The 19,722-nt window shown below is 43.7% G+C and overlaps 1 protein-coding gene across 1 annotated transcript in view; it reads right to left on the bottom strand.

The window, feature by feature from the left end:
• The window catches only part of MDGA2 (MAM domain containing glycosylphosphatidylinositol anchor 2), a 384,110-nt gene that overhangs the window by 202,554 nt on the left and 161,834 nt on the right, over window positions 1–19,722 (bottom strand). Inside the window, exon 3 of the mRNA XM_049828627.1 lies at window positions 17,249–17,423. Within this exon, the coding sequence (XP_049684584.1) occupies window positions 17,249–17,423 (175 nt within the window). The remainder of the gene's footprint in view (window positions 1–17,248; window positions 17,424–19,722) is intronic.

Below are 19,722 nucleotides of genomic sequence, written 5' to 3'. Positions count from 1 at the left end.
TCTTTTTTTTGTAGTTAAATTACTGTGCAGGGAGCCCCTGTAAAATTTAGCAGCAATGAACTTCCCCACGTGCACGGCCAGTGCTGCAAGCATTTGGTTTTCAGAGGGATGGTGGATACTGGACTACTGATCAGTCCAACCATCCCTCTCCTTGCACAGCAAAGGACTAATTTTTTCCCATTAACTCTTCAGCACAGTTACCAGACCCAAATCCACTGTGTCGGCTTCACTGGGCTGTGGCTAAACCGAAGCAAGGACACAAACCTGCATAAAGGACCACCCAGAACGAGCTCCTAAGACAACTCCTCAGTCCATCCTTCCCTCTCCAGCAGTTGGCAGAACACATTTACCTCTTCTCATCTGAGCAGCAATGATGGAGAAACGCTGAGGCATAAAGCAACGGCCGTGGTCCTCCAGCCCTGCGGAATTTACCTTGTCACCAGCGAAGAGATGGGCGCACTCGAGAGGGCCATCCCATACCACTCCATGAGCGCCGCAGTGCAATGCACAAGGATGTTTTGTTTATGGATGTAGATGATGGGCTAAGCTTATTTTAAAATTGCCTGTCCTTCAATTTTTTATTATTATTTTTAAGACAAAAGGGGGAAATGAATGCATGTAGCTAGTTTAAACTGACACTTCAGTCAAGGGTACAGACTGGATGTGTTATTAGGAGGATGGTAAACAAGCCTCCTTTTTTGAAACCCAACCTGCTTTGCTATTGTCCTTGTTGTTGATTCAAATGTTTCTACTTCAATGTGCCTTAATTAAAGTGTTAGCGGTCAATATTTCCTTGAAAGCGTCTCGAGAAGTTTTTATTCATGCGTAATTGCTTTGCAGATAATGCCAGAGGAAAACAATCAAACAGCTGGCAAATAAGCTCTCTGTTGGGATATTTTAACACATTCCATGTTCATCTGTTTAATTTTAAATGAGCCCACGCCATTCACAGCCTTGCAGACTGCACTGGTGTTGGGCTGAGCAATCTCATGAACGCAGTGGGCACAACGCTGTTTTAATTTATTTCAGTAGATCTCCTGGATCCAGCAGGAACATAATCAGCAAACGAGCAGTGTAAGTACATGGGAATTCAAGTCCAAAGCTTAAATAACATGTACAGATTCCTCTCAGCATTGACAAATTTATGCAAAGATAAAGTAAATAACGGCCTCTGAGCTGGTTTGCATTTTCTGTTTTCAAAAGAGACTAATTATTATTTCACACACACACACAAAATAACACCAGCAGTCTATCTGCAACTCTCTTGAGCTGTAGTTTTAGCAAGCATAATACTTAATATAAACCAATATGACATATGTTTATTGGGGGGGGGGGGGGCAGGGAGGAGCTTTTTTCCCAGCTCAGTTATTCAATTACCTAATCTCTGTATGTTCCAATGGATCTTCTGTATTTTTCCTCCTTGCAGAAATGCCACCTCAGCCTGTGACAGTCGTGTGAGGAAACCTCATCACAGCCCCGGTCAGGACTGATGATGGGAACAGAATCATGGAAAAAAGGGCCAGAAAAGCCCTTGTGAGCTCTGGCTCATCCTTCCCTGTGCCCGGGGGCAGGACCAGCTCTGCCACTGCCAGTACCCAGAGAGGCTTCTCCAGCCCATCCCCAAAGAGCTCCCGGTTCCCTGGAGCTCCTCTTTCAGTATCTGCCCATCTCCACCATCAAACAGCTTTTCTTGCTGTCTAACCTAGATCTCTCACTGCAATTTAAGGCAATTACTGTCTGTCTTATCCTTTGGGGATCTTCAGAAAAAGAAAAAAAAAAAAATCTTCTTTTCTTTTGCCCATTTGAAGGCTCCTATTAACTGCACCCTTCCTTGGCCTTCTCCTCTTTGCTGCAAACAATCCTCATGAATCACTTTACTCCCGCATCAGAAACTTTTCCTGCTCATCTGTCACTCCCCTGATCTTTTCCATCAATTCGCATCTTCCTTGAGGTACGATGCAGCACTCCCCAGACCAGGAAGCACTAGAACAGAAGGGCTACTCCAATTCCTTACAGAAATATCCCCTCACCTCCTTCCAAGTGCAAGACTTCTGCTTTCCAAAACTACACGGCACGGTTACAGCACGTTCAGACTCCCTGCAATTCAGAGACCCTCTCTGCTGGCTATTTTCCTTTGCAGAAGCTGAGGACGTAGAACCTGCCACCTTCTTACCAAAACACATTTCACAGACGACTTTTCCAAGCTGTCCAACCTGTTTCTTTGGTCACAGCTGCATCCTTGCAGTCCTTCTCAGCTTGGTGTCATCTCGTGCCATTTAACAAGAAGCTACAACAAGCCATCTGAGACATCAGCTCTTTCAAATCCTGGTTATGCAATGTTTCAGTTTTTCACTAATCACTGGCTGTTTAATTTATGAGCAGTGCCTCCAGCACACTGGAGCAAGATAAAACAGGACACATTAAATTTTGACAATACACATGCTCTTACATCCCATTAGAAGTTATGGGTTGCTCCAAATTCCCAGCTCACAGTATTAGGGCATCACAGGAGGGTATGTTACAACTTACTTTAACTGCAGTTTTACTAAGCATAGGCAATGCAGATGCTTCTGCAAAAGGAAAGGAAATATGAACAACATAGAAAATTTCTTCTGAAAAATCTGCATGCGTTAGAAGTTCCTATATGTTCTATCCCAGTGACCTCCAGATATTTGTATGTGTAAACTGAAAAATACTAAAAAAAATCCCCCCAAAATCCTGTCAGCACGTAGCAAAGCGTATAATACATGGGGACATTTGCATACCCACAGCTGCTCCCTGGCCTGATTCTCCTTTATTTCAAGGAGAGGATTATATAAATAGTTTTTTTCCAAACAAAGTGTACTTTGACAGGGGTCACTGTCGGTGCAGGCTATCCACAGGGAGGGAGGGTACGCATCAGCTTGTTCCAATTTTCTATAAGGAACTGCATGGACTGAGGTTTCCAGATGTAATGCCCCTACACCCCTCCTGCTCCTCCTTCTGCTCCTCCCTGGCCTTGCCAGAGTAACGCAGCAGTTAAGAGCCGGAGGTCACGTACTTCCCTTGTGTGTGGAGCTCGAGAGGGTGATGAAGGCAAAAAACAGGGGAGAGTGAAAAGGAGAGATGGAACATGAATAGATTTCCTGAAAACTGTAAATCAGTAGGTAACCAGCCTCCTATTTTACTGGAAAATGCAGATTACAGGAAAGCCTGCCTTGATGCTGGAAGGCTATTTAAAAATCCATCAGAACTCTAAAATATGCTATTAGGGACTCTGCAGTCCCAACACCTACTGCATAAAAATCCCAAGCTATTAGGCAAACCAACATCATTTCAGATCAGGCCATCAGCAGGTTGCCAAGTCTTAAAATAGCAGCTGCATTTAAAATCATATTTAAACAAGAGAAGCGGGAAATTCAGCTCAGATAAAACCCAGTACTCGGTCTGCAAAAGGCGAGCTGGAATGAAGCTGCTAGGCATGTTGGCATTGGAGGGATGTCTAAAAAAAAACCTTGGGGTGGTCCCTGACTGATGGAGCTGCAATCAGCACCTGAAACACACCTCGGTGTAAGAACACAAGGAAATCAGGAGGCTGTGCTCCAAGAACCTGCTGAAACGAACCTCTCCAGCTTTTCTTCCTGAAGTCTCACTCATCTGCCAAATCCTCCTACCCCCCGCATCTTCTACCGGACCGCTCGCAGAATCTGCCGGGGTTTCACGTCCTTCTGGCTCTTGTATTTGCTAAGCAAGGAGGTGATGGTAAATGCAAGCCTCACTCCAAGCATAGCCAGCTATCAAAGTACTGGAAAACAGATAAACCCAGAGTAACCCCGCTGTCTTCCCATCGTGTCTGGAAGAGCAGTCTTTCACAGGGGTGCTTCACCACGCAGCTGCAGTCAAACGCAGCAGACGTGAAAATTGTTCTTCCTTGTTCTTGCTACCAACACCCAGGAATTTCTGGGTTTTGTGATTAAAATGTGATACAGGCACTGATTGCCACATTACTGGTGCTTCCGATTTTCACCTCGTGTTCCTTAATTTGACTCCCTAGGACTTATTAAATTAATGAAGACATAAGGCATGAGACCAATGATAAATTCCTGCAAACAGAACCATCCTGGAAATGTTACAAGTCCAGCAGTTCACACATGTAGAATCAGTGGCTAACGGTAAGTAGGGATTGTACCACCTCTGTTCCTCAGCTATATTACTCATCCTCTTTCCCTTCTCAGAAAGTTTGAGGAGGCTTCTCCCCTTCATAGCCATTTGCTCTCTGTCCCTGCTAATAAGCTTTGTCTTCCTTGCAGAGCAGCACACAGACACCACACTCCATTCCCAATGGGATCAGAAATAGCTGAACAGGGCAATGAGACATTGAATACAAACAGCCCCGTGCTAAGGCACAGGCATTTTATGCAACCCTGCTGTGCCATCTCCCCAGGGTCAGCGTTAGGTGTTCACAATAAATTTCATTGCTCAGGAGCATCCAGGATTCAGATTAGCACCGTACTGGAAATCTCTACACCAACCTATGTCATTTGAGGTTTGCATTTGCAGTTGTGTGCTTCTACTAGGAAACAGAAGGTGTATGCAAATGGTTTGCATTGTAAAAATGGACATACAGACCTGCCAAAGTGTCTAAACGATGCCCTCATTTTGGACAACAAAGCCTTATGTCAGTAAACTTAACGTGCCTTTCCATCAAGCACCCTGAAGTGCAACACTCCTAGAAAACAAGCCCGATCTCGCACAAACGCAGGGAAGGCGAAGGGAACTACATGGGGCAAACCAACAGCCTCCTCCTTTTCTCTTTGGGGCTGAACTCAAACGCACCCCAAAGGGATAGGATGCAGTGCCTGGGGCAGCGGCCAGCTCTCCAGCCGCCGCTCGGGGTTGTTTCCCAGCATTACCAGTTCGACTTCCCAACAGGTTTTAAAGACAAAATTTGTTGTTAGGATCAGTAAGTCACAGCAGACCGTTGTGCAGAGCTGCTTGGCAAGGCATGAAAGTAGCAACAAGGGGCTAAAATGCAGTTTAAGAGAAGGACGCAAACATTTTCAGCCTCTATGGCTGGTCAGTTCAGGGTTTCCACGCAGAGCTGAAAATCAGACGTGCAGTTATGGAAGTTAAATAAAATAATATTTTTAAAAAAGAAAAAGCAGGATAAAAAAAAGAAAACCAACCAGCAGTTCCCTTTCCTTGCAGCCTACCAGAGATGCTCTGTGCTGTGCCATGGAGGCACCTGGGGTTCCGACTGGAATGACCTTGTGTCCCAGAAGGAGAACCCAGCTGGTCATTCCACCCCAACCACCCCCTCCACACCTGAAACTCCTCCCCAGCCCCACAGAAAACAGGGAAGCTCACCATAAAACATTTGATCAAAAGTGTACCACAAACCAGGAATTTTGCAGCTCATGAAGCCCGCAAAGCATTTTATCATTCTGGCTCAATTCTGAACGTACAAGTATTTCGCTGGCATTTTACAAGCATTAAGTACAACCTTTCATCAGTGCAAACAACATCATGCTTTTTTTCTTCCCCTCTTGCTTGTACAAAGATTTTCATTGTAGAAAATAAAAATGCACACAAGCTAGTAAGGAACTGATAACAGTTAACAGTCACTGCAAAGCTATTTAATTCAGTCTGAATAGTGTGTCTGCTGGGGGTGTAAAAAGGTATTGAAATTACCGTAAGCGCTCCACATTTGCATTAATATTTCATGGTAGAGGTACCTCACTTGTTCCACAGTAGGCAGCTACATCCTTCCTTACTTTTTTCATACCGTTGCCATGGACGGCTGTGGTGAATAACGTCCAGATGCACTGTGCTAGGCTTTGCTTAACCCTCCTAAACCTACTTGCTCTCTGCTCCTCACCACTTATGTCAGGAAAACATCCTTCACTGCTAGGATAAGCAGCAAAGGAGCAAGCGTGATTTCCACCGGTACTACCTAAACCGGTCTCTGAGCTGGCACGCCGAGCTCCGCCACCACGGATCGTCCCAGAGACACGACTAGCACCCCGTGCACAGGACTTCCAGGGGAGGTGCAAACGCAGTAATTAATGCCTCTACAACCCCTGTCTTACCAGCTCTGCCATTGCCTGCAAAACAAAAACGTTGGATGAAATTGTCCCAATCCCAAATCCACTGTCAGTCACCTACCGTAAACTTTCTCATCTGCTCAGTCAAATCATTAGATCAGGACTCCCAGGCATTTGATACCCAATTTCCAAATTAGAGGTACAAGACAATAAGAATAAAAATCCAAAGCAGTACAGCTCTCGTGTCAGAGGCCCTCGTGAAATACATTGATGCCATTTACATTTCCACTTTTGTTACGGAGAACGGTTTGGTTCAGCTCCAGCGGCTTTCATGGGAACATACAGCGAGACCTTGTTTCACAACTCCATGAGAGCCGAACCCAGGGCAGAGCCCACCCTCCTGTCCCACACCAGGGATCGAGACCTCAACTGAAACCAGCACCAACACACTACCCAAAAACGCGACACCCTCCCCATTCAGGGGAAGCAGCAACCTCTATGCTCGAATGTGTAACAACTGTATAAAAAGCAGGAATAAACCAGGTTTTGTGCAGTGAAAACTATAGTCTTCGATCTTCAGAAAAGTTCTTTTCTATCAAAAAAAAAAAAAAAAAAGGATGAAAAGTTACAGAAAACTTCCTGAAATATACACATGCACTGAAATTAAAAAAAAGCCACACCAAAACAAAAAAACAAAGACGAATCTTTACAAAAGGCATTTCTGCTTATATGCCCGAGGCAAACCTCCTTTTGGATAATAAAGGGTAGTTCACTGATTTTTCATTGCTCTCTGAAATTCTGCAACACTCCCACCCTGGTCTGGGCGCTCTTCCTTACCCTTGTGGAGGATGCGCACACGCATAGCAGGAAACAAATTCCAACCAAATACTGCTAAGCAGCCTCTAATCTATTTGTGAGACACCGTCTGCCCTTCAGCTTCCCAAATGCATCCTCCACGGCAATCTTGTACCTCCTCAGGCAATAATTAGAAAGAATAATTCTCTGTGATCCAACTCTCCAGCCAAAGGATTCCTCAGAAAGATAGCGAAGGATAAGCAGATTCTCCCACCGTCATGGAAAACGCAGGCACAAGTAATGGCCAAAGCGACGACAGGGAGAGGAAATCTACCCCTTTTACATTTCTTTTAAGAAAAGACGCAATTTCCTCGAGATGTTTACATGTTTGTCTGCTTTTTTGCTTCAGCCATTGCAAAAATTCTCAGAGAGGGGCTTGAGCCCTCAACCACAACCTGACACTGCACCAAGAGGATGGTTTTAAACCTCCTTCAAGAGCCCCTTCCTGGGGTGTCAGTCATTTTCCTCCTCCTCCATCACTCTCTGACCTCCCGCTGAAGCTGCAGAGGAGTCGGCTGTGTGGTGGCCAACCCGCACGAGGCATCTCTAGTACCAGTGAGCATCCCTGGCTGCCGTTGTTTCAGTGACCCCAGTCTCTATGCGCATTTTTCCGTGAGCAGAAGAGTTTCACAGCGGGGCTGGAAACAAAAAGGGATCAGAAAATAGCAGGTAGCAAGTTCAGGCGTTAGTACATCTGACCACAGCTTCAGCTGTTGCGTCTAGCTCACCTAGGCTGCTGACCACCCAAAAATCCCACTGTGCCTTCGTGCCAGCGATGGAGCAAAGGCTGCCTGCTCATTGCCAAAGGACAGGAGTAATGCTACGCCAGGTGAGTCGTAGGGACACAATCACAACAGACCTACCAACGCCCAGCAGTCCAGGAAGAAAGGATAATATGGTACTCAACTGGTCCAAGCTAATATCCAGCTTTCTGCAGTGTCTCTGATACTCCCACAGAAAAGCCTCGTGCATCCAAGTGGGGCATCTCTAAAGCGGTTGCTTGTACTCCTCTCCTTTTCCCACAGGGAAACTTACTCTCACTTCCCAAACACATTTGCAGCTCCGAAACCCATATGCTTAGTGTGGATTGAACCCAAATCTTTGTGTTTCTACAACTTAGGGAATGAACTGGGGTGCGATGAAGGCACAACATCGGATACCTCAGCTGCTCCAGTCTTGTGCCAACCCAGCCCAGCCCAGAGCTGCCCGCCCCAGCCAGCCGGGGCTGCGTACTGGGGAGAGATGGTCCTCTTCCAGTAACCACCAAGCGCAGCCATTTTCAGAGGCTTTCATATGGTAATGCACAAATTTGACCTCAGAGAGGGAATAATCAGAAACCCACAAATTAAATTTGTATTTCTCTCATGTTGAAAGATTACAACTATCAATATTGGAAAGCTTTTAAATGCTTTCCCCATCTGCATGATATCTCATTTCAAAGTGTCTTCTTTTATTGTATCATGCAAAAAAGTGATGAAGGATGAATATATTTGCTTTCCTTATATACCAATGCTTATGCTATTGCTTTATACTAATTTTCCTTCTTTTTTTTTCCCTTTTTAAATTTGCATTCATTGTTTCTGGTCTTTCATCCAACCATGCGAATGACGATTTAAGCATGTCACTGGGCTTCTAATAAACAAAAGGCCAGAAAAGAAGATCAAATAACATATCAATGAATATTGATAGATACAAGAGATGGAAATTAAAAATGTCATTGCAATAAGAGCGCGTGATTCATTGCAGCCAGTACAAGGCAAACACAAGTCGAGGCAGCACAGAAAATAATGAAACAGCTGAACTATATTTTCAATCCCTGAATTATATCTTAATTGCTGTGGCCAGGAGACCGATATAAACATCTGCAGAGAAGCGTGCAGAAAATACACGCCACCAATGTGTGGGACTAAGGTGCCACCCAAGCCCAAGCAGGAGACATCCCCACTGCAACGCTCGACAGGAGCTAAATGTGTGCTATGCACATCTGCAACCAGCTCCAGGCACCAGCCCTGCTCCCGTCGTGGAAGGCGCAGAGCCCAGCGCTTCGGCCAAAGCATCAACACCACATCAGATGCTCCCTGTGTGAACCCCAGAGCAAAAAAGGATTAACCTGCTACTCAGGTGCTAGAGTCATATTAATAGTCCAACAGCTACATCTGTGTTATTCAGACAAAAAATGTGAAGGAATACTATAGTGGTCAGGACAGAGGCTCAAAACCATTCTAGCAGCCACAATAAGATGTGGATCTACAGAAGTGGATGCTGCCAGTGCCTATGTTATAAAATCTGGAGGTGATTATTTAGGACGGAGAAAGCTGAGTTAGTGAAAGGGATTCCTTTAATGCTCTCGTGCAATGGAAACTGGAAGATATGGGATGTTGAAAGACTGAAACATGGCAATTATCTAGGGAGGTACTTTAAGACTCACCAGAAAGCACCATCTTCAATTCTCACTTTTACCACCAATGTTATATGCGTGAAACAGTTAGCCCATTGCTGTAAATCCTCCACGTGAACTTATGCCTTAATTGCTTCAGTAGAATTAGTGTAAAGAGCTCATATTTTAATATTTTTCCATATAAAGTTCCCCACACTTCCCAGTGTCAGGCAGACCTGGGCACATAGCAGCAGTGTAGCGAGAGGGAATCGGAGGGCAACCTTCTTATCATTCAAGAAGAGCACACAATTATATCATCCAGACAAAAATAGCACTCCGGGAGAAAGCATCACCTCCTGCTCATCCCAGCAAGTTTAAATCCAGCTTCTCTGGCTTCTTAGGGCTGCGGTGAACTCGGGAAGGCTGGGAAGGACATGGAGCAGTGTGGGAGGCAGCTGACAGTTTCAGCTAATTCCTTTCCCCATTCCCAGTACTTTATCTTCATTATCACATCTATTTTGCTCTACATAAGAAAGCACATCATACTAGTCATGTGCACACGTGCGTATATGCCATTTATGAAGAGATAAAGCAAAGCCGTGGCTTCCCCACAAGCCCTACGGCACTGCACCACAGCAGAGGTCGGAGCACGATGCGGGGTACATCTGCAGCAGCCCAGCAGAGCAATTATTGGGAGTTAAATAATTATCAACATTACACTTGATTCTGCATCCTAACAATAGGATTTATGCAGTCAACAGAAAATTAGGGGTGGACTGCCCAGTGTGGGGACAGAGCAGTATGACTGCCTTTAACAGAGATGGAGAGCAATGCAACTAAATCCCTTTGCACAACACTCAGCTTTTCCCTGCAACAGCCTTTTCCAGATCGGTAAGGGAAATTAGCATCACGATCTCCAAATTACAGACCCTGTGTTCCCTCTGAATAACACTTGCAGACTCGTGATTGCACACGCTACTAGGAGACGTGCTCGAACGCTGAAGAAGATTAGCAGTTTGATATTTTTGTCATTTGACACGTACTATCAGCAGCATTTTGTGTCATCCCAAGCCAGGAAAACTGCCATGCTCCTTGTTTGCTAAAATAATCTGTCAACACTGAACATGTTTCAGCCAATCCCACATCACGAACACTGAAGCTGGGAGGTCCCATCCCTCCTGACTCCAGGGCCGAGTTGCATCAAAAACCCTGGGAGACAGGTACAGCCGCAGGAGGTGTTTTGTCAAAGTCTCCAGTCTGAGACAGGAATTGATGAGGTCTTTAATGCATGACACCTATGAAAAGGGTACTCTTCAGAATAAAATGATCCCTATTATTAAGGGCATCAAGACTGGGCTTGGAACTGAGACTTAAAGCTAGATCTTGCTTTGATCTCTTCCTCACCGACGTCACAAGATCAGGATGTAATCCTGAGCACTCGCAGGCCTTCCTAACACCGGTCCTGAAGCTTCCTGATGATGTTCACAGTCAGCCCGGGGCAGATGCTGTAGGTGTCAACACCACAAACTTCCTTATGGCAATGGAGACCATGGGCAGCAAAAGCAACTGCTGCAGCCTCACGCCACGAGACCCATCAGAGAAACAGAAACCGTACAAGTAACCCTTAAAAAAACTGAAACAAGAGATCTGAACCTGGAAGTGCAAGAGTTAGGCAAACCTCAAAGGTGATAAGCAGAGACCCAAGACAACTACGACCTCCACAAATACTACACGTAATATACATGCACATCAACAGCTATTTGGGAGGAATAGCTAGGGGCCTGCAGGAGCCTTCCCCGCCCTGTAACTGCAGTTGTGTTACACAGAGGACTGGATTTGGTGCAGGGCATATTCCCACCATAGGATAAACCGAGTGCTGCGAATAAACTGCATCAGGCTGCCTTGGCTTCCACCTTGCCCTAACGCTATTGCAACGGAAAAGAAGCCAAAAGCCAGTGCACGCAGAAGCAGTTGACGGTGGATGGACTTATTTCATGTGAACAAAATACTCTATGGTGGATCTAACTGATCTCATGCAAAGGGACGGTTTCTGTAAATAGAACTGCAAAAGGGGCGGTTTCTGTAAATAGAACTGCAAAAGGGGCGGTTTCTGTAAATAGAACTGCAAGCAAAGATTTAAGTGGATCTCTGAGCAAAAGAAATGGTTGTTTCCCCTAGACCCCCAGATCAACCTCTTAATCCTGGAATTACAGATTTTCTCAACAAGCAGTGTTTTCTGCACAGTGTATGTCTCTCTTCTACCACGCAATAAAATCTTAACATATCTGTGCACTAAATCTGTTTGATAAATGTTTTTCATCCCGACTTCCAAATTAATTTCAGACATCTTTTAACATAAATCTGACCTTTCACTCCACTTTCTTTTACTCAAGCTGTGCAGCCTACGCTTGTGTCCATAAGTATCCATGAAGCAACAGGAATGCAAAAATACATTTCCAATTAAGCAGTACTTTTTTGTTAAAAATCTAGTAAATTATCCTTTGGGAAAAAGCAGAAAGGATTTCTTGTAGGAGCTCTTCTTCTTTAAATAAAAATACTTCATTTTACCATAAGTTTCCTTCCTTATAAAAGGAGAAAGTGTCCTCCCCAAGTCAAGCAAAAAATTTCCTAGGAGTCAAGTACAAAAGCTTTTTCTTCAAAGAGGAAAGATGAGATGTACTTTAAAGACATACTTCCAGAGGAAAAAAAAAAAAAGAGTTCAAGTCCAAGATGAATACAGCTTGGATATATGAGGCACCTTCTTCTCCTGGTGGCTTAGCAAGAATGGAAACCTCCCTCCTGAGAATATGCTGCCATGGGGACCGAGTGCATTTGTTTTAATCTGATGCGAGAGATGACGATCTTCAGTCAAACCTGGGAAAGCAAAAACCTATTTTCTTAGACATATAAAGTAAGGACAGAAAGTTGTCTTCTAAAGAAGAGATTGTTGCCAGTCTATTTAGCACAGTCCTATCCCCCCAGAAAGCAAAAAGGAGATCTTCCTAAAAGAAACTAGCAGAGAATCATAGAATCGTTTAGGTTGGAAAAGAACTTTAAGATCATGGAGTCCAAGCATTAACCTAACACTGCCAAGTCCACCATAAAACCATGTCCCTAAATGCCCCATCTACCCATCTTTTAAAATTTCTCCAGGGATGGTGACTCCACCACTTCCCTGGGCAGCCCGTTCCAATGCTTGACAACCCTTTTGGTGAAGAAATTTTTCCTAATATCCAATCTAAACCTCCCCTGGCACAACTTGAGGCTGTTTCCTCTTGTCCTATCACTTGTTACTTGGGAGAAGAGACGGACATTCACCTCGCTACACCCTCCTTTCGGATAGTCGTAGAGAGCGAGAAGGTCTCCCCTCAGCCTCCTTTTCTCCAGGCTGAACAACCCCAGTTCCCTCAGCCACTCCTCATAAGACTTGTTCTCAAGAAAGAAAATCAAGAAGATGAGTTGCAAAGTGTTGGAAAGAGGCTCTGTGCCTGCCCAGGAACAGGCATGGTCTCCTTGCTCTTTCCAAGAGTAGCTATAGATGAAATGAGAACTTTGGCAACAATGAACTACTTTTTTTTTTTCTTCCCCCCCCCCCCCCCCACCTTTTTTACATTCAAGTATTTTGACACCGGACTAAAAGGAACTGCTGGTTTTAGAAGGTTTGACTTAGATCTGCATATGTTAAAGGAACAGAATAGCTTGTAACCTAGTTTGGTATAATCCATAATAGTTTTAAATAAAGTAAGTACAGTACTACCACCATCACCTGCAGAAGTGCCAGCAAAATTCCCTCTCCTCCTTGGTGCATCACTAAAAGCAGTGTCACAACTAAAGGAGCTTGATGAGAATGCTGCACCTGAATGACTTTCCTTCAGCTCTCCGAGATTCAGACATCTAGCAGGCATGTCTGATGTGAACCGAGTAAAACCGGTCCACCAGGATACACGGTTACATGTTTGACTGTAGACAATGTGAACTACCTATTCTTGACAAAGCACTTTTTTCCCTTTAGTCCAGCAGACAATTTACACCTCTGGGTGTTTTCAGAATGATTGCATGTGTTTACTTTAACTCCTTAGCTGTGTTCCTTACCCATGAACATAGTTATAAAATGTTCGGGGTTTTGTTTAACTTCTTGGAGAAGAAAAAATTACTATGCCCTCAAGCAGCATGTAATTCAGACTAACAGGCAAATAGTTTTCAGAAAGTGGTAAATGGAATTACAGACTACACCAAAATAATACCAAGTGACCATTATGCCTTCATTGAACTCGCAGGGATGAAGGAATAACACGCATCTATGAACACTAATATAATTTACTTCCAAATACTGAATGAACCGGTCCACCTGGATCCCGGTATGCAATGGGGGAACTGAGACCCAGCACCCACTCTTTGCAGATGGGCCCAAACAGAAATGAGCACTGGGTGACAGGGATGAGGATTTTCACAGGAGTGCAGTTCGCTCTCTCATTTCCCAACCACATCACAGGCAAGACCCAAAACACGTGTCCTACCACAGGCAGGCTTCTGTAAATGCTCTGCAGCTGCCCAAGAGCTTTACTTTAGTTCTTCTTTGCAGAAGACTCATCGAGTACCTCTTGAACACTGAGGACCAAGCGGTCAGAAGATTTGGTCAGAGTCATCTGAGATCATGAGAAATTGATAATGGTATTTTTTTGAGACTTCTTTAACAGATAAGCCACCTGACACATGCAGATCCATGCAAAATATCTGGCAACTTCTGATGGAGCCTTCCTGCAAAAACAAAACTAAAAGCATTTTCAAGACTGCAGAAAGTCCATAAAAATAATGTAACCACCCCCTCTCCTCTCACATAGCCCAACACACTCTCACTCATTCACCACTTATATCTGTAGAATTAATTATTGCAGTAGGAGTAAATGTGGCTCCAAGTGCTGCTGAATGCCAGAGCTAACTGGAAAATGAAAAACAGGAAATTACTGGAGAGTGAGATTTCCCATCCAAATGTTGATATTAAAATTTTCCAACCAGCCAGCAAGTCAATAATGGAGATGAATGAGGAAAGAAAGATTTTCTGTAGAATTTTTTTTCAACAATTCATTTTCAAGCTACACAGATATAGTGCCTTTTCAAATTTTAAATTAGAGGCTGGAGACTTAAATTAGCCCTTAGGAAGTGCTCTTGATCCAAAACTAACATGGAACACAACTTTAACGTTGTTTTCTCTCTTTAGCTTTACAAGCCAAGATGCTTCCAAACTGATTTTTCACCCATACAGTTTTTAAGAAATATAAACATTTTACTTGTTTCCTTAAACACATTTGAGGGTTTCATCAAAAAAAATAAAAACATTTCTTTCTTACTCTAATGATAAAGTTTTGCTTTCAAAAGGGAATATCATCTGATTTCCACAGGTTTAGTTTTGACAGTTACCTAAATCTGTAAGAAAACCGTCTTTATGCAATTTTACTAAATACATGTTCACTAAAAAACCAAAACACGCTTTGACAGAACGTGTTGGCTAAGTACTTGTGATCCTTATGGTTTGTTTTGGGGTCTCTGAGCAAAACCATCTTGTGGGTAATCATTCAAGAAAACACACCCACCCCCAATACTCCTGCTCAGTACTGCCCAGAGTTCTTGACATTGCACACACACAACATATGATCTATAAAGGAAACATTCAACAAACAGAAAATCAACACAGAAAATTTCAAGTAAAAAAAAGACAAAATTATTTTAAGCTACTTGGAAATTTCAACAGGAACATTTCTATTTCCAGTACTTTGATTTCTTACGAGCTTTTCTCTGGGGTACAGGGTCTTTTCTCCTATCTTTTTCACAGCTAGATCCAATCTTCACTGCCAACTTAAGCTTACTGCAGCAGTACCGTCTGCCTGCAAATATTTGATCATTAACAGATGAAAATACTCAGTGAAATATCAGCCTGCATACAGGGAGAAATCACCTAGGATTTAATCACAGCTGGAACCTGAAGTTTTTCATGTTCCAGAAAGACATCATCTGTATTTGAAGAATATTAAGAAGCAGCATATGATTTAAAAAACAAAATTAAACCTGTAATAAATCCCAGACAGCAAATCCTAGAACACATATTAATAGCTAAACAAAATAAGTTACAAGGAAAAAGACATATTCCAGAAGGAAGTCTCACTGAAATTAAGAAAAATCAAAGTTTCAAAACAATCTGTCTCAATGCTCCCTGTTCAGACCATGTAGCATTCCAGTCTTGCGACTGCTTTTCCTGCCTCTCCTGCCAACATCAGTGTCACAGCCGTGCCTACAATTAAGAACGAAGGAGAATCTAACACATGGATGCTGGGGGAAGAGAGAAGTGCTTTAACGGCATCCAAAAGAAGAGACTTAAACGTTTGCTCTGGGGGTTTCTATGGAAGAGCCAGGCAGGGCTGACCTACGAAATGATTTCAGCAGCCGTGTGTGCGTGGAGGACCCTGGGGCTCCCCGGGGCAGCTCGAGCCCCTGCACGACTCGGGTGCTGGGACCACAACCTGCACCGCTGAGCCCTGACCGTTGCCTGCACCGGGCAGCCCGCTTGCCCCTCGCTGCAAATCTCGGGCCAGCCCCGTTACAAACACTGAATGCCTCGCATGGTGTGCTTATATGCAGTCATTACGGTTGCCTGCTCGTTTATTGAACTCCAACAAGTTAATGAGCAATTACTTCCTAATTCAGTTATTGTTCATAAAGGATTTACAAATTTGGCATTGCTATGTTATAGCCCGTGAAGCACATCATGAAGCTAAGTGCACACGCTAGGCAAGAAAATCCCCCAAAAGGCAGTTGCCCCCTCCACCAATCCCATAACTAACCCCCAAAAATTGTCACCACTTGGGTCTCTAAATGAACATACATCCCGAGATACAGCTGACAGGCAGAGGGCACTTTTGGGGAAACACAAGCCCAAGCTTGTGTCATAAGACAGCCAGGTTTCTCTTTGAAGGACTCAAGAGTCTAAAGGGCTAACTTCAAGCTCTAGCGATTTGTTTAAATATATATGTGGCAAGTAAACATATTTATTTACACGACACTACTTGCATTAGGAGAGTCTCCAAACGTATATCGCAAAGCCTTTCTATCTTTGGAGCATTTCAAACAGATTTTGAACAGTTTTTTTCTTAATCTGCAGTGTACACAAAACCACAGTTTGAGGCATTCAGGTCTTCCCTCTTCCCAACAGCTGAATCCAGTCACATAATTTACAGCATCAGATGCAAAGTTTACCATTAAACCTACAGCAATAAACTACCTGGTCACAAGCGAGAGCCGTGCTTTGTCCGACTAGCCTACTCACCGACACTGGAGTCTGTGCAAGTCGGAATGGGATTTTTTTTCTTTTTAATTTCATTTTGTGCATTTATTGCAGTACGATGTTTTAAATTGTTTCCTCGTTTTCTGGTGCCCAATTCTATTGCAATCCCAATACTTCATATTTTTCACTGCCCGACATTTCAAATGCAGCTTTGACAACTGCATATCACAGGAACATGAAGAGATTGGCATTTAAAAAAAAAACAAACAAAAAAAAAACCAAACAAACCCAAACATCCTTCCGCAGCAATTAAGGCAAAATAACAAAAGAGTACTTGGTCCCATATCAGTTTCAATGGCAAGCACAGCCAAAAGCACAAGAGATTAAGGGCTGGGCCACGTACTAGATCTTCACCCTGTGCAAGCTGCAGACAAATCTTCCTCTGATATCTAAGCAGGCTGAATTGTACCTGAGCTTCATCTTTCTTACCGGAGTATTGTGATTTTGTTTAAAGATTTTTCCATATGCAAGCAGCCCCACCTGACTTCACTGGCAGCAGCCACAAGTCTTCTGACCATAAATACTCCCAAAAGCTGCAGAATCTGCCCTAAAGTACTGTTTAGAACTGGCCTTCCCAAAGAGCTGGTCACTTCCTTGTAACGCCAGATATTGTAAGAATAAAAAGCATAGTATGAACTCCCCAAGCGGTTTACTTACAGTACACGTCCACTCTTATGGACTTTATGGCTGGCGAACCTAAGCCGTTCTCAGCCTTGCAGTAGTAGCGTCCTCCTTGGTGTCGCTGGATGTTGGATATCCTCAGGGTTTCATTGAAGACACTCGAGTCTTGAAATCTGTCAGAGGCACTTCCTGCTGTTTTGGTCCACCTGATCTGAGCAAGCACCAAAAAAGATTGTTACTTTAAGTCTGTAAAAGCAAGCAGAGTACAGATCTGTTCACCGCACCCAGAACCACGTGTACGTCAGCCAGGATTTTATGCTGGAGGACTCGAGGAACTTCTCCAGAAAACTGAATATCTCACGCTTACAATCAAACACTTCATCCAGAAGTCCCTGAACAATAAATCTTGCATTTACCAGCCTCACTTTAAATAGTTGATTACTTTTGATGGAAACACCCCATAAAAAATAAATGCCACTAGCAAAGACATGGAGAATAACTCAAGCCACCATCAGTGACACACAGCTGGAACGGCTGCAGAAAAATTCCCCATGAACAGCAACAAGCAGAGCTCACCAGAAAAGGCGGCTGTACTCCTGCCCTGAACATGGATAGTTTTCATTGAAATCATATTCATGAAAGATGAGGGCATATTGGAAAGCACCTTCAAAACAACTGATGGATTATCTTTTAGCAGCAATAAAATCCAATTTTAAGGAGTCAAATGATCTCTCGGTTGAAACTGCAACAAACTACTAACAGCTATTTCTTCAAATAGGCGGTTTGGTTTTTTGACGTCATTTGCAGCAATTCCTTTACTCTGGTAATTATTTTCCAAAGATGAAGACTTTTTAAAGGGAACTTTTAAATTCCAAACCCATAAAAACGCCAGTAACAGCCCACTACAACCGACAGCTGCACGGAGGTGGACACGCACATTGCTAACACCAATGCTTGATGACCCGAGTCCTTACCTGCGTGACTTGGTGGACTAAGCTATCTCATAAAATGCACCAGACCTCCAGAAGATCCACAGGAACCTCCTCCTCTTTCAGTTCACACTAATTCAATGACTGGGACAAGCAACATTCAGGTACAGACCAAAACTGCTTTGTAAAATGGTAGGTTTTTCTTGCCCATAGAGGCGACAAACGGGATACTTGCATAAAGGGGAGTCTAAATCTCTTCTGAAGCTTCTCCAAGCTGTCTCTTCTCAACCCCATCCACTAATTCCATGCCAGGATAAAGACTAAAAATTGTGTAGTCATCGATAAAAATGAGATTGACACGAGACAAGATAATAAATATTTGGCTATAAGTTCCCAGGCTACGGTCCAAAAGGATTGTCCAGAAGTAGTCAGTGAAGCCATGATTTAAAGACGAGCATTCAGACACTGATGTGTTGGCAGGCCATCTACAACCTTGAGCCAGTATTGGGTTGGACAAGGTGTTGCAGCCTTGTAGCTCAGGCAGTGCCCGCCTGGCACCAGGAGCAAATGCCTGTCTCCGTGCCCAGCCAAGCCTGAGCTGGACACGCTGTGCTTCCAGCCCTCTCCCACCTGAAGGAAGGTCCCATGGCTGAGCTGGGTGGCCCTTGGTGGGCACCAAGGTGGCCCTAAGGGTTGCCTTGGCTGGAGGGAGATCATTCCCCCAGGGTGCAGAGACACTTGAGTTCCACCATTCCCAGTCCTGACCCAGAACTGGGGTTCAGATTCCAGTAACCTGCACAAGGTGGGCAGGGCTCAGCCACCTTCTCCTCGGGAACTTTTCCTGGACAGGAGGGATCTTCTACAAAAGGCTCCGAACTAAAAAATTCATGAGCAGCTGTAGCCCATGCAAATTCTCCTCCCCTTGAAGCAAGAGCAGGCATGGGCTTCAGAGGCTGAAATTACAACAAAAATACTTCAAAAAAATTCTCATCTCTTTCTGGCTTATTAAATTCATAAGCCCGACTGGCTTTGCCCTCTTGGCAGGTGACCTGCATAACTCTCACACGGTTCTGCTGCTCTGGGGTAAAGCAAATATGCCAAACTCCACATCTACAACATTCGGTCTGCATGTGAGAGCGCCAGTATTAGCACTGCTATATTTACCAGTATCAATCTGTCTGTACTTCTATTCTAAACTCTTGGCTCCAGGGCTTTTTAAATCATCCATATAAATGTGCTGCAGGATAATTTTGGAACACACACTCAGCTTCCGCATGCTGCAGAATACAATTTCATCATATATTTCAAAGACTTGAGAAGTATTTTAAAACAGTATTTAAGATCCTCACTGAATCTCTTGCATGTGTTATTTTCCTTTATGTAATCAGAATTTTAAAAAGAGCTCTGTTTGATTTTTAACTGGAAAAAAATTAATACCATGATTTCTTTCTTCCTCTCCCACAAAAAGTTTCCAATGGAAGGCAGTCTGCCCTGTCAAAAGAACATATAACTTAAGTAACATGTTATAAGTATTATCAGCTTCTATGTAACTGCTAACGTTACAGGACTTACACAAAAAAA

This window comes from Accipiter gentilis, chromosome 25 (assembly GCF_929443795.1).
Source record: "Accipiter gentilis chromosome 25, bAccGen1.1, whole genome shotgun sequence".
Classification (NCBI taxonomy): Eukaryota; Metazoa; Chordata; class Aves; order Accipitriformes; family Accipitridae; genus Astur; species Astur gentilis.
The sequence above is the reverse complement of the archived record's forward strand: the minus strand, read 5'-3'. Positions and strand labels throughout refer to the sequence as shown.